This window comes from Furipterus horrens, unplaced genomic scaffold, assembly GCF_987537825.1.
Source record: "Furipterus horrens unplaced genomic scaffold, mFurHor1.1.pri manual_scaffold_1, whole genome shotgun sequence".
Lineage (NCBI taxonomy): Eukaryota > Metazoa > Chordata > Mammalia > Chiroptera > Furipteridae > Furipterus > Furipterus horrens.
Window position 1 is genome coordinate 64,732,008 of NW_028327171.1, and position 15,738 is coordinate 64,747,745.

At 36.2% G+C, this 15,738-nt stretch overlaps 1 protein-coding gene and 1 pseudogene across 1 annotated transcript; one reads left to right on the top strand and one right to left on the bottom strand.

Annotated features, from left to right (window-relative positions):
* Positions 1-4,591: 4,591 nt before the first annotated feature.
* LOC150021246 (nucleophosmin pseudogene) lies at positions 4,592-5,749 on the bottom strand (annotated as a pseudogene).
* Positions 5,750-6,933: 1,184 nt separating this feature from the next.
* HSPA13 (heat shock protein family A (Hsp70) member 13) lies at positions 6,934-15,443 on the top strand. The gene is made up of 5 exons (XM_090287604.1): positions 6,934-6,999; positions 8,523-8,863; positions 11,405-11,618; positions 13,574-13,741; positions 14,732-15,443. Exons 1-5 carry the CDS (start codon positions 6,975-6,977, stop codon positions 15,397-15,399), a joined length of 1,416 nt encoding a protein of 471 aa, XP_090143730.1. The 5' UTR covers positions 6,934-6,974; the 3' UTR covers positions 15,400-15,443.
* The last annotated feature ends 295 nt before the right edge of the window (positions 15,444-15,738 follow it).

The window sequence follows — 15,738 nt, forward strand, 5'->3', positions numbered from 1 at the left end:
AATAACTCCCTAGCACAGAAATTACAATATCTAAATACCCCATCTTAGTAAAAGGAAGTAGGGCTCTTTGAAGGTATGGCTAATTACGAGAAATAAATAAATAAATAAATAAATAAATAAATCCTAAGGCATCTTTTCAGAACAAGTAGCAAAGAAATAAGTAAAGCTTGCCAGGGTTGTGTCAAAAGCACTCAAGAATGAATTTGAAGATGCTGTCATTTGACAAAATTAGGACATTCTAAATATCAAAAGGACAATAATTATAATCAAAAGGATAATATAACACTACATAACAATAACTATAACAACAACAAATTAATTGGTTACCATAGGAGGATGTTAGCAAGTTACCTGATTATTACTTTTTTAAGCAGGAAGTAGAGAATTAATCAGAAATTAATCTTGTCTTTTTACCTAAACTATACCACTGGTTAATTAAATAGGAAATGAGAGAAGTCTCTCTTTATAAATACATTCCAGCTAACAAAAAAAGAAAGAAAAATAGAAGAGCATTTTTTAAATTCTTAATTCTCAGTAAATCCATGAGCTTGGGCATTAATCATCAACTAAAAGAGAGCAACCACACATTATTGGCCATTGTAATGGAAAAACGCATGACTAAAGACAAAATAATATTGCAAGAATAAAAAGAGTCTAAATTAGATCAAACCTTCATACCTAACTAGCCATTTATACTAACTATAGACAAAAAAGAGACAAACATGTTTACACCATGGAGATACAATCTGAAAAATTCAAACAGTGGGAAAACTTAAAGGACAAATTATTTACTTAAAAAAAATAAAACACTGCAAGTTGTAGACTTTATTTTAATTCTAATGCAGAGAAACAACCTGGAAAAGTATATAACACTTATAAATCAACTGGAAATTTGAGCACACTATTACTGTGTACATTTAAAATGTATTTTTCAGAGATACTTAATGAAATATTTAAGGACAGAACAATCTGTTTGCATCAAAGTAATATGAGATGGGAATGTGTAGAAATAAATATAAAGCATCATTAGTAACTAGTTGATAATTATAGAATCTGGTAATGGTAATTAACTCTCCCTACTTTATGTACACTTAAACTTTTCTATAGTAGATGTATTGAGTTTTCCTGTCCAAGGTGTTCTCTTTTCTTTTACATACTTATACATATGAGGTCTGTATAGAAAGCATCCAGTCATGTACTATGAAAAATAGAGACATTTATTGAAGAAGATACAAGATACAAGAAACATTGTACATAGGATAATGATGCCTCAGTCCCGTTCAAAGTAGGCACCTTGGGACATCGCACAGTTCTAGTTGCCATCAGCTGCCCGTTGTATTTTCCTGAATGTAATTCAGTGAAAACTCTTCCCTTTCAAAGGCAATTTTAGCTTTGGGAAAAGCCAGAAAGCACAGGGTGCCAAATCTGGGCTATAGAGGACTGAATCACCTGGGTGATCTGATGTTTCACAAAAACAAACTCTTCAGGAGACATGCATGAACAGGCAGGTTGTTGTGATGAAGCTGGCAATCACCAGTTGCCAATCACCAGTGACCTTCTGAATCATCCATATAGTTTCCGTGGAAGAATGTTCAAGATTAACTCAAAATTTGATGCAGATTTGTTGCTCTACTAGCTCAGTCATTTTGAATGTAGTGGCCACATAGTACACATGCGCACTCAACAGTGTCTACTGCCCCCACTGGCTATACAGTCAAGTCATCATTGTTCACAGATGCACATTCCAGTCCACTCTCCTTAGCTGCCAGGTTACACCACATAAACCATTCTCATTATTTTAACAATAGCTGTACTTTTTCCAGACAGATCTTGTATATATATATTATTCTAGTCTTAGAAGAGTCTGAAAGATTCCTTTTATTTTTAAACGTACTTCTATGGATTTTATCTTTTTGTTTGCTACTGTAAATGAGATCTTTGCAGCCATTTTTTTCTAACATGTTGTTTGCATATAGGAAAGTAATTTTAATGCAATATTAGTAAATAAACACTCTATTCAATTCTTATTGTTTCTCAGATATTTTTATCGTATTCTTTTTTCTATGTGTATAATTGTTAAGACTGAATGTTTGTACCCTCTGCCCTCATTTACATGTTAAAATATAATCCCCAAAGTGATGGTATAAGGAAGATGGATCTTTGGGAGGTGACTAGATCATGAGAGTGGGACCCTTATTAATGGGATTAGTGTCCTTATAAAAGAGACCCCACAAAATTCTATTTAAGCTCCTATGTTTTAAATGCTCCATTCTATAAAACACCTATTAACTCGCTGCAGAGAAAAATGAAGAAATCAGTATATCCACATTTCTTTCCATATTCCATCTGTTGTTTTCTGCTCTTCATAACATTACTGTAACAATGAGAAACAACTGGAATAGTTTTACCAACATTGTTATCTAAGTATTTCATTGCTCCTCTGATTGTAGGCAAATAGGAAGGAATAAGTAACAACAGCTACTCCCAATTTAGATGGTTTAGATTATTATATTTAGTACTTTTGAGCTGATGAAATTTATTTTTTCCCATGACATTTAATGTAACAATTTAGCTTTCAATGAACATTTAAAATCACATATATATATAAAGTAATAGAGACTTAGAAATAAGACTTCTCACTCACATATTCATATTCATCACTGTTCATATTCATCTTCTGCATCAGTGCCTTTATCATCACTAATTGAGTCACTTTGATTGGTCCAAGGCAGTTTTCCAGAGCACACATGTTCAGCTCTAAGTTGTTAGATGTCCAGTGCTTTTTTTCTTATTTAATATTTATTTTATTTTTTCCATTACCATTTAGTCCCCTTATATCGCCCTCTCCCCAGCAATCACCACGCTTTTGCCCATGTCCATGAGTCCTTTCTCCTTTTTGCTCAATTCTTCCACCCCCAACCCCTTCCCCCACTAGCTATCATCTGCTCTCCATCTATGAATCTATCTCTGTTTTGCTTGTTAGTTGAGTTTGTTCATTGGATTCCACATAAGAGTGAAATAATATGGTATTTGTCTTTCTCTGCCTGGCTTATTTCTCTTAGCATAATGTTCTCCAGGACCATCCATACTGTTTGCAAAGGATAAAATTTTCTTCTTTTTTTATAGCCAAGTACTATCCCATTGTGTAAATGTTCCATAGTTGTTTTATCCATTCATCTATTGATGGACACTTGGGCTCCTTCCATATCTTGGCAATTGTAAATAGCACTGCAATGAACATAGGGGTGCTTATGTTCTTTCAAATTAGTGTTTTGGATTCCTTCAGATATAGTCCCAGAATTAGGATCACTGAGTCAAAAGGCAGATCCATTTTTAATTTTTTGAGGTATCTATAGTGCTTTCAATTGTGGATGCACCAGTCTGAATTCCCACCAACAGTGCTCTAGGGTTCCCTTTTTTCCACAACCTCGCCAGCACTTGTTTGTTGGTTTATTAATGATTGTCATTCTGACAGATGTGAGGTGATATCTCATTGTAGTTTTAATTTGCCTTTCTCTGATGATTAGTGATGTTGACCATCTTTTCATATGTGTATTTGCCATTTGTATGTCCTCTTTAGAGAAGTGTCCAGTCAGGTCTTTTGCCTATTTTTTAATTGGGTTCTTTTTGGGTTGAGTTTTATAATACTTCATAAATTTTGGATATTAAACCCCTTATCAGATGTATCAGTGAATATGTTCTCCCATTCTGTGGGTTATGTTTTTATTTTGTTGATGATTTCCTTTGCTGTGCAAAACCTTTTTAATTTGATGTAGTCCCATTTGTCTATTCTTTGTTTCCTTTGTCTTGGGAGATAGATCCAATAAAAAGCTGCTAAGAGCAATGTCTAAAATTTTGCTGCCTATGTTTTCTTCCAGGATTTTTATGGTTTCAGGTCTAACATTTAAGTCTTTGATACAGTTTGAATTTATTCTTGTGTGTGGTGTAAGAAAGAAGCCTAGTTTCATTTTTCTGAAAATATCTGTTCAATTTTCCCAACATCATTTAATGAATAAACTGTCTTTAGCCCATTGTATGTGCTTGCTTCCTCTGTAGCATATTAATTGACTCTAAAGGTGTGGGTTTATTTCTGGGCTCTCTGTTCTGTTCCATTGATCTATGTGTCTTTTTTTATGTCAACACCAAGAAGTTTTCATTACTATGGCCTTATGGTATAGTTTGATATCAGGTAGTACGATTCCTCCAACTTTGTTCTTCTTTTTTCAGGATCGCTGTTGCTATGCAGGCCTTTTGTGGTTTCATATAAATTTTTGAAATATTTGTTCTAGTTCTATGAAATATGTCATTGGAATCTTGATAGGAATTATGCTGAATCTATAGATTGCTATAAACGGCCTTTAGTTTACAGTTACCAAGAAAATCGAGACCTTGATCTTACAATTATGTAGAAATTAATTCTGCCACCAAATAGCAGAAAACAATTCTTTCCTAGAACCTCCGGAAAGGAATTCAGCCCTGCTGATTTGATTTAGTTCAGTAAGACTTGTACCAAATTTGTGATCTGTGGAATTGTAAAATAATAATTTTGTGTTGGCCTAAGACACTAAATGTTTGAATATGCATTTTTTTTTTGAGTCATTCAAATATTTATTGAGCAGCTAGGGAGATACAAAGGTGTTTAAAACATGGTCAAAAAGGTAAGGCAAATGAACAACAGCAAGAAAAGTTCACTGAATCACAGCAGTCAAAAGAAAAGTGCTTTAGAGGTTAAGAGGGAGATCGCGTGCAGCCCGGAGGGGGGGCCTGGCTGAGCGGTCAATCAGGAAAGGGGATTGAGATTAAAATAGAAGACTTCAGTCTGGATTGCTGATGATACTCAGTATGGACTACATTTCTCTCCTTTTCCTCTTTCCCCATCTTTGGGCTTAATTTACCAGTAGTGCCCAGGGTTGTTCAAGGCGCTTTTTCTATACTTGCTTGCATTTTTGCTTTTATGTCTTCTACAGAACTAGGTCCTTTTGGTGTTTTAGGAGTTTTTTCCTGTTTTTTGAGGGATTCTTGACCTTTTGATCTTGGTGTTGACGGTTTTGAGTCTTTTCCATTCTGGTTTGATTTTTGTGCATTTTTGGCTGGAGTATCTTGTATAGATTTCTTTACTGGAGCTTTTTCTTCAGCTTCCTCATCCTCGAAATCATCATCATCATCATCTTCATCATCATCGTCGTCCTCGTCATCCTGATCATCATCTTCATCGGCAGCAAGTTTTACTTTTTTCTGTGGGACCTTGCTGCCACCTCCGGGGGCGGAGCGCTTCCCGGACATACTCAGGAGCTTCACGTCCTCCTCCTCTTCGTCTTCTGACTCTGCATCTTCCTCCACAGCTACTAAGTGCTGCCCGCTAACATGCACAGGCCCTGAGCCGCACTTCAACCGCAAGACCACAGGTGGGGTTATTTCAAAGCCGCCAAGGGAAACCGTGGGCTGCACAGACATTTTCAGGGTCGCCAGGGTCACTTTAATGGGACTGCCTTCGTAATTCATGGCCTCTGCTTCCACAATGTGCAGCTCGTCCTTTGCCCCGGCCCCTAAACTGACCGTTCGTAAGGATAATTGGTGCTCATTTTCATCATTATCCACCTTAAAGTGATAATCTTTGTCAGCTTTGAGTTCACAACCGAAGTCCATGTCCATAGAATCTTCCATGGGGTGGTAGCACGCACTTAGGTGGGAGAGAACGCGGACGGAGATAAATGACTTCTGCTCCGCAGAACAGACACGCAGGACGGAATCGCACCAGTGAATATGCATTTATTATTATTATACTGAATTATACTGAAATTATACTGAAGAGTACTCACTACGGACACAGAACATACACTTATGTCTTATAATAGATATAAAAATACAATAAGTGGAGAGAACAGTAAAATGAATCCCCATTAACTATAATTCAGCTTCAATAACCATCAAGATTTTATTACACATTTTTAAATCGACAGTCAACAGGAGCTGTTTGATTTACATCTCAGGTTAGGAAACAAATTTCAGTCTTCCAGGATCAGTTATCGTAAACTTAACAGCCAAAAACTGTCTGGAGGAGCCACTAAGTATGATACTACTAGTGACCACACACTGAGCAAAATCAGGTCTATCATAGACTAATACCCCAAAACACTATACGGCTATTACACGTTACAAGACCTGTCGATGAACGCTTGTCCTACCACTTAGGACTAAGCCAAGAAAAGCCTACGGTGTTCCTCGTTTTTGCTTTTAATGGCCCACTTCAGCGTTAGCAATAGAGGTAATGTGTCCCTGCTCTCTTGGATAAACCCTCTTGAAAATTGCTTAAATTCATTTATCCCAAAACAAAACCAGAGGGGGCTGAGGATGTTATCGGAGTTTCAGGGACACCGGCTGAGCATGGGGTTCTTCTAGGGAGGCTGGGACGGCGTTAGCGAAACCTTATCTAGAATCTAAATGGCAGGCAAAAGAGCACACTTTAAAAAATAGACAGAACGAAGGAACAAAAACTGCAATCAGGCCTAGTTAGAGGTAAACTCCTTCTCTTCCTGCTTCCTCAAACAAAAGCAAATGGACCTTACTATCCCTACGCAAATGGGAGCAGGCCGAAACTACACTTCCCAGAAAGCAAAGCGGTGGGGCGGTGCTAAAGAGGAAGTAAGTTTACGCCGCAAGTTAGTTTGAGGCGCCTGTGGTTTGATTATAAATTCCAATCCGCCTTCTTGGCTCTCCTCCACCTCAGCCTAATAGGCCCGATGATCCGTGCGTGGGAGGGCGGTTCAGTGGTCACTGGCAGCGGTTGAATGGAGGCTCCCAGCTTCACGACCTCACGGTAAATAAAGTCCTTTCTCTGGTCGAAAATGTAGTTTCTCCGTTTGCGTCCAAGCAAGAGGACTACATTTCCCAGGGGGCCGCGAGGCTGCCTGGCGGCTTGGGGGCGGTGCCTCACGTCTGGTACAGTCATCCCAAACCTCTTCGGCGGGATTGTGATGGCCGGAGAGATGACGATTTTAGGTCGGTGATTGTGGGGGTCTCTGTCGCTGTTGTGGGCACTGGAGCATTTTGGGGAGGCCAGGATGGGTGGGGGTGGTTGCCACACCTGCTAGATCAAGGTGGCCCAGCAGGAAGGGCGTCGGAAAGGTGATATAGAGGCGGTTTTAGGCTGTCCAGGGAGCAGGTTTGGAAATCGCTTCGGGAGTCGCTTTTAGGGTGGCCCAGGCCCGAATAGGCCCACCACGTAGGGCCTGCATCAACCTTCTGCCTACATTCCAGGGACGTCGGGCCCGGAACAGTTCTTTCCAAAACAACGTCGATTTAGAATTGTCGGTTTAATAGGGGTCTTTGAGAGGCTGCAGGAACGTGCATCTCCAGCATCCCTTTGTGGAAGGAGGGGGAGGGGCCCCAGCAGCATTCTGAGCGGTAGATTGTAGGGTTGCAGGACTTTGAGAGGTCCAGGCCTCTTTGCTGTATAGTCCAGTGCTCTTTCCGTCAGTCCCGGTCAGGAATTGCCCTCCTGGGACAAGAAGGTGATGAAATGCTTCTGAAATTTTGCACGTAGGAGCAAGAGGAAAGTGGGGTTGGCACTTGATTTCACGTCTTTGAATTATGTCTTCATGAGAATGACCTAACGATTAGTAAAAACACATTCCTATAAATTGAGGTTTTAGGTCATTCCTCACATGGATGGACGACACAGGAGGTTAACACAGTCTCGGTAAACGAAATATCAAATTAATGCACTATTCTAAGTGACACCTTTTTTCAGCACTTAGGTTTACAGTATGCACGGCCTTTGTTCATACTTGTTACTCTCATGAATTAACAATGACTGAACATCTGCTGTTTACTAGGAACCCTTCTTGGTGTACAGGATACAACAGTGGACAACACCTGCCTGCAACGAGCTATCGTTTATTGTTGTCATCATGAAGTTTACAGGGCACGCTTCTATGCTTCTTTCCTAAATATTCTGCAAGTGTGTCCTTAATTGATATTTTAATACAGAAAAAGTTAACTATGTGCTGTTAAGTGACAGTTTAATACCTAACCAACTTATAAAATCATTTTATCCAGTTTATCCATCTCATCCTGTTGAAAGAAAAAAGGAGATAAGAGGGTAAAGAATTTCAGCCTTACAAAAGCAGTTTTTGCTGTGGGAATTTTAATGATGATGACTAAGGCTAATTATAAAGTTATAAAACCTAAGTAATCAATTGATCATATCTATCTTCTCCAGATGAATGGATTTTTCCTGTCAACATCAGCACAATTGTTATCAACATGTTTTTACATTTTATACCTTTATTCACCTATAGTGAAGTACACAAACAGATTTTTGTTATCTTAGTTTAATTGCATTTCTTTTAATTTACACTGTGAAAAACTTGATGTTTGAGAGAAGTGTTACCTGTACTATAAAAGAAAATATTTTGAGAGGGTATATATTGTTTCAAAGAGTGGTATTAAAAGGTACTTTAGTAATTTAGCATATTGTACTAGTTTGATAAGACATACCTTTTAATTTGATTGTATTTCAGGATCAGCTGTTTTGACTCTCCTGTTGGCTGGCTATTTGTCACAACAGTATTTACCATTGCCTACTCCCAAAGTGATTGGCATTGACCTTGGCACCACCTACTGCTCTGTTGGGGTATTTTTTCCTGGCACAGGAAAAGTAAAGGTCATTCCAGATGGAAATGGGCATATCAGCATACCCAGCATGGTGTCTTTTACTGACCATGATGTTTATGTGGGGTATGAAAGTATAGAGCTGGCAGATTCAGATCCTCAGAATACAATATATGATGCCAAAAGATTCATAGGCAAGATTTTTACCCCAGAGGAACTAGAAGCTGAAATTGGCAGATATCCATTTAAGGTAAGTACTGTAATTAAGCTAAAATCTATTTTCATTTTAGTTCAATATATTATTTCAATTAATGCTTTGGCTACAAGTTATAAAACTTTTCATTTCATCTGGCTCAACCTGCCTAGAAGATATATGATCTCATATAACAAGCAATTTCACAGGTCCAGCACGAGTCAATTCACTGGCTCCACAATGCTATGAAGGACTTAGGACCTTATCATATTCTTGCTCTGCCATCCTTAGAATGTTGCCTAACTTATTGTAGCTGGAAAGCTAATGAGGCTTCATGTATTATGGATGGATGGATGGATGGATATATTTTCTTTATTAGTATATACATATTGAGTGTATATATATTTGCATACATAAAAATATCAAATAGGCATTCTGTTTTATGAGTTGTTTAAACCTCATCAACATGTCATGGACAGTACAGTCACATCATTATTTTTCATGGTTTTGTGGAATGACTTCTGGTTGTTGCAATGACTATTGAACTATTTAAATTACCCAATCCCTATCAGTATAGATTTTTTTTTTTTCCTGGTTTCCTACTAATGTTGGAGCTTCACTGAATATCCTTCTACGTATATCTTTTTTCATTTCTTGGATAATTTTCTAAATTTGAATTCTAGAAGTAGAATTGATAGGTCAGATGTACACATGTGTTAAGGCTTTTGATTTATATTGTCAAATTGTACACCAAAAAGGTTTTGTGCTCTTAACTGCTGTTTTGTGGACTACATATATCTTCGCTAGTTATTTTAATCTTTGACAATAGATAAATAAAAAGTGGTATCTTGTATTAATCACTGTTATTTCTAGTGAGGTCAGAGTTGAAAATAGCTTAATTGGTAGTTTTATTTTCTTTAGTAATCCATTTCTTATTCTTTGTCCTATTTTCTTTTGGGGTGTTTATCTTTTCCTTGATGACATTAAATATATTTATGATATGTTTTCAGTAGGTTTTCCTTTTTTTTTCCCCTGATGATACATAATTTTGTTTTTCAGCTGACAAGAGCATCAGTTTTTATGTAGTAAAATTGTCTCTTAATAAATGTTTTAAATGATTTTGGACTCTTTATGGTGCTTACAATGCCTTTCCAATACTATCCGCTGTTTGTTTTTTTTTCTAATGCTTCTACATGAGTATTTTTCTTTTAAACATTTAAATGATTATTTCATATAAAGGTTTTTCTTGTATAATACAAAGTGGGATTTTATTATATAAAATTTTTTTTATTTGAGAGAGAGGGGAAGGGAGAGAGGATGAGAGGGAGAGAAACATCTATGCAAGAGAGAAATATCTATTGGTTGCCTCTCAAACGTCCCCAACCAGGGATTAAACCACAACCCAGGCATGTGCCCCAAACAGGAATTAAACTAGCGAACTTTCAATTTGTGGGACAATGACCAACCAACTGAGCCACACCAGCCAGGGTGACTACAAAGTGGGATTTTAAATGATAGGTTTTAAAATAGATAGCTATGTCAGTATTGCTTATTGAACCCATCCATAAGAACTCTCAATTCTTTTACCCATTTTCAAAAGACAAAAAAAATTCTCCATGCATTTTTTAGCTTCTTTCTAAGGAAACTTTATTAATTTATAATCTTTCTCATGTAATAATATAAAACTATACATTTTCCTCTAAATCACAGTTTTGGGTCCATTACTAATTGAGCCAATAGTTAATATCTTTCTGTTGTTGTTCATAAGTTTCTAATATAATCTGATTTGGGGGGGGGGTATTTTCATGTGGGCTCTGGTGTTACTGGTATCTTTGGACTTTATTTAAAATAGTGTGTAGCTTGTCTTTGTTTTAGTCATAGAGGTGAAATACTTTTTTGGAAGGTCAGGTTTTCTTGATTAAAAACTAATACTGTAGTCTAGAATTACTGGGGCAGCATTCTCATATCTTAGAGCAGACTAATTCTCTTTACTGTTGATGTTAATGTAGTCTTGGTGAATCTAGGATAGTATGTTTTAGAATTAATCTAGTTTTTTAAATGGAAAACTACATTATCAAGGATAATGAACTAATACATAATACATGTTTTCATGGAAACGAGAATGTAAGTGATATTTGATTCTTGGATAAGAACATAATGAAATACTAAAATTATTCTTGCTAATAAGTACCAGAACATTCTTTCAGTTATCTATTACTTTTGGGACAAGTTAATTTTAAGAAAAAGAATATCTTTAGTTACAACATGATTTAGCAAGTATTATTCCCTATTGTTCATCATTCGTTTTTTTTTTCTTTCATTTAACAAGTGTATATTGAGAATCTGTTATGTTCCATTGATGTGCTTGGTGATTAATGTTTTATTCTGTTAATCAAAAATTATGGTGTGGATTTATTTTATAGATTTTAAAGTATAATTTTTAATAATTTCTGATCTTAATAAATGTAGTTGCTAGATTACAAATGAATTTTATGACCTTTTAAAGGTAAGTTTTGATTAAATATGTCCATTATATATATGCATGTAAATATATATACTTCTCCATGTTTTTATTTTCTTTGCAAAACCTTTTCACAGGTTTTAAACAAAAATGGAATGGTTGAGTTTTCTGTGACAAGTAATGAGACCATCACTGTTTCCCCGGAATATGTTGGCTCTAGATTATTACTGAAATTAAAGGAAATGGCAGAAGAATATCTTGGAATGCCAGTTGCCAATGCCGTTATTTCTGTACCAGCAGAATTTGATCTAAAACAGAGAAATTCAACAATCGAAGCTGCTAACCTTGCAGGTACTATTACCTTTTCCTGAGTTATATTTTTATCAAAAGTTTCTGAGGTTAAAAATCTTCCATAGTAAAATGTATTACTTTGTAAACCATAATTAAGAAAGTTGTATAGCATAACATGAAATGTGTATATCACCACAACAACCAGTAAGATACATGGCAAATGCGGAGGGAGAACATGGACACTTGTTAGAAACAAGTTTTTTCTTCTAAACTTTCTTTAATAGTAAAAGAATATAATATTTTTTAAAAGTCTGTGGTGGAAGAGAATTCATTTAACACCATTCAACAACTATTGAGTGTCTCAATATATTTCTGTCCTCATGGAATTTATATTGAACAGATAAATCCCTTACTAAATGCAAATCTGAACTAATACTCATATAATCAGATAAATTCCTGTTCTCATGGAACTTTTATTCTACTATAGGGAAATAGAATATCACCATTAAAGATAAGTATATTATACGGTTCCTCACCTTTAGCATTATTGACATTTTGGGCTGGATAATTCTTTGTTGTGGGGGACTGTCCAGTGTACTACAGGATATTTTGCAGCAACCCTAACCTCTACTTATCAGATGCGAGCAGAATCCTCTCCATCTAAGTGGTGACTGTCTTTTCTCCAGACATTACCAAGTGTCCCTGGAAGGGTATAATGGCCTCTGGTTGAGAACCTTGATACAATGTCTATCAGAAAGTAATATACTATGGGGGAAAAAAAGAGCAGAGTAAGGGGACAGGATTGCTGGGTGGTCAGAGAATAGGAGGTCCTACAGGTTTTTAAAGAGTGTTCAGGTAGGCCTCATTGAGAAAGTGACACTTAAGCATATTTAAAAGAAGCAAGGTGGGTAGCCAAGGAGATATATAGGGGAAGTGTGTTGCAGGAGAGAGAATGGCCAGTGGTTCAGTCACAAGATGCAAATGTGCTGTGGCATAAGAACATGGGACGTTAGCCAGCATGACCAGAGCAGAGTAAGTGATGAAGTCAGAGAACTAAGGTGAAGGGTATTATGATCTTTGAATAAATTCTTAAAGAGTCTGAATAGTTTTTATGGCTCCTGATACAGAAAGCTGTATTACTTTCCAGACTACTCATGTGGCAGTTAGTTTAAAGCAGGAATTTTGCTCAGGGAAATCTGATCTTTTGCCTGCACATACACAACAAATCAAAATAAGATTTGTTGTATTTCAGATTTGCATTTGAGGGTCTTATATTTTAAGAACTTAAGTGTATTGTTGTAGCTATTTTAACATCTAGATTTTTCTTTTTTTCTGTTTATTCATTTTTCTTTTTATTAAAAAGTAATTTTTAAAAGAAGAACACAATAAGTTTATCTCATTTCCACAGCAATTTCTTTCTTTTTTTTTTTTTTAAAGATTTTATTTATTTATTTTTAGAGAGAAGGGAAGGAATGGAGAAAGAAAGGGAGAGAAACATCAATGTGTGAGATGCATAGCTCAGTTGCCTCTCCCGTGTTCCCAGCCAGGGACATGGCCTGCAACCCAGGCATGTGCCCTGACTGGGAATCAAACCAGCAACCTTTGGGTTTGCAGGCCGGCACTCAATCCACTGAGCCACACCAGCCAGGGCAATTTCTTAAAGTATACAACGATTAATGTTTTGCTCACAAATTCCAAGGTAAATATGGAAATGATAAGAGGCTCAGATTTTTAAAAACAATTAAATATTAATTAAGAATAGAATGATGTACTCCACTGAATTTGGGCCTTTATTTTATTATAATCTTAGGACAATTTTAATGATACCCATTTAGAGGAACTGATATTCATCCTTTCCATTTCATTATTTTTATTGGATTTTGTGACTGTTCTTTCTCATTACTACTCAGTGAAGTTCATGTCATAGAAGACACTTAACATGTGAGGGTGAGTGGGAAGGAATTTCTTAATTGTGCCCTCTCATGAGTTGTTCTTTCCTCCAACCAATCATACAGGACTGAAGATCTTAAGGGTAATAAACGAACCCACAGCGGCAGCTATGGCCTATGGTCTCCACAAGGCTGATGTCTTTCATGTCTTGGTGATAGATTTGGGCGGAGGAACTCTAGATGTGTCATTGCTGAATAAACAAGGAGGAATGTTTTTAACCCGGGCCATGTCTGGTAAGACAAATACAGAGTTAAAGAGGTTCAGGCACATTAACGTATCTAATGTGTGACGTGTTTATTTAAAAACTTTTTTCATTATTCTTTGACTTCATTTTGGTAATCTTCCACATATGTAATTTTATGCCATCATTTCTGTGTCTTTACAGCAAAAAGTTAAGTCTCAAAAATGGGCATCCTATAAGTCAAATAAAATACTGCCAATGCTAGCTACCTGAACCAGTACTTTTCATGGCCATGGTGAAGGGACCAGAAGGAAAGAAATCCTTTTAAAATGAAGGATGATCAATTTATTTCATTTGATAATCTGTTTCACAAAATAGATATTGTTAGTATTCTCTAGGAAGTGATAGGATTTTTTCATCAAAAATCTTTTAAAAAGTTTAATTTATATTAAAGAATTAATAAGCCTGTTTGAAAAGTGGAACTGTAAGTTACAAGTGGTCAAACTTCTTCATTTGCCTTCCTTCTAACTGGACTCCCTTTAGAACCAAGTTCAGTGCTGCGGATATATATTACATTACTCTTCCTTTTCAGTCACTTTTTTTTTTTTTTTTTTGTTTGTTTTTCATCTTTTAAGCAAACAAAGGACTTTTTAGAAGATAAAATGCCTACTGATACTTTTATAAGAAGGACATTCTTCTGTTGAATGATAGTTAGAGTCTGAATTGCTACTTAAAAGCCAGTCTGTGTTCTCAGTCTCCATTTTCTGGAACAAATATTTGATATCATTAAGAGATACTTCCTTTTACAGCATTTAAAAAATTTAACACAGATGTGTACTGTTTTTTGGGTAGTACACATTTAAGTTAAAATCATTTCAACCCAGTTACTATTAATCAGTCTTTGTATGAGTAAAATCTTAATACATTAAATACAGACTTTGTTATTCCCAGAATATTATTTTTATATTTACATACTACACAGATACATGTATACACACATACATGAATAACTATAATATAAACTCTTTTATTTTTAACTTAGGAAACAATAAACTTGGAGGACAGGACTTCAATCAGAGATTGCTTCAGTACTTATATAAACAGATACATCAAACATATGACTTCCTACCCTCTAGGAAAGAAGAAATTCACAGATTAAGACAAGCTGTGGAAATGGTCAAACTAAATCTGACTCTTCATCAGTCTGCCCAAATGTCAGTATTACTAACGGTAGAGGAGAAGGACAAGAAGGAACCTCAAAGTGGTGATACTGAACTGCCAAAGGACAGGCTGTCCCCAGCAGATGGCCACCATGTGAACAGCGTGTTTGGAGCTGGTCTTTCTGAAAAGAAAAGTGGAGAAAGTCAGGTTTTATTTGAAACAGAAATATCACGGAAGCTCTTTGACAGCCTTAATGAAGATCTCTTCCAGAAAATACTTGTACCCATTCAGCAAGTATTAAAAGAAGGCCACTTGGAAAAGACTGAGATTGATGAGGTGGTTTTGGTTGGGGGCTCTACTCGTATTCCTAGAATCCGCCAAGTCATCCAAGAGTTCTTTGGAAAAGATCCCAACACATCTGTAGACCCTGACCTGGCAGTGGTGACAGGAGTGGCTATCCAGGCAGGGATTGATGGAGGTTCTTGGCCTCTTCAAGTCAGTGCTTTAGAAATTCCCAATAAGCATTTACAGAAGACTAACTTCAACTAAATTGTGGAGGAATGATAATTATTATTTGTGACCTTGTCTGATGATCTACTCCTTTTTATCAGACCACATCCTCCAAAAAAAAAGAAAAAAAAAAAAGAGTCTCTAAAATATCTCAAAAATTTACCTAAAAAGCAATATTCAGATATACAAGAATTTATATAACATTCGTTTTAGGTTTGAATGTGACCAGATTGGTCCTATTTAATTTTGGAGAAATCCCATTCCAACAAATACTTTGAAAATGATAGAATTGAGGTAAAACTCTAATAGCATGGGTGGCTACATTTTCTGGATTCTGGAAGAAGATAACCATATGCACTTAAAATTATATTCTGTAAA

Bases quoted from the DNA above. Each gene is read 5' to 3' on its own strand.
- HSPA13 (XM_090287604.1), top strand. From the start codon at position 6,975: ATGGCCGGAGAGATGACGATTTTAG. The intron at 8,864-11,404 runs GTAAGTACTGTA...ACCTTTTCACAG, and splicing joins TTGGCAGATATCCATTTAAG to GTTTTAAACAAAAATGGAAT. The intron at 11,619-13,573 runs GTACTATTACCT...CCAATCATACAG, and splicing joins CGAAGCTGCTAACCTTGCAG to GACTGAAGATCTTAAGGGTA.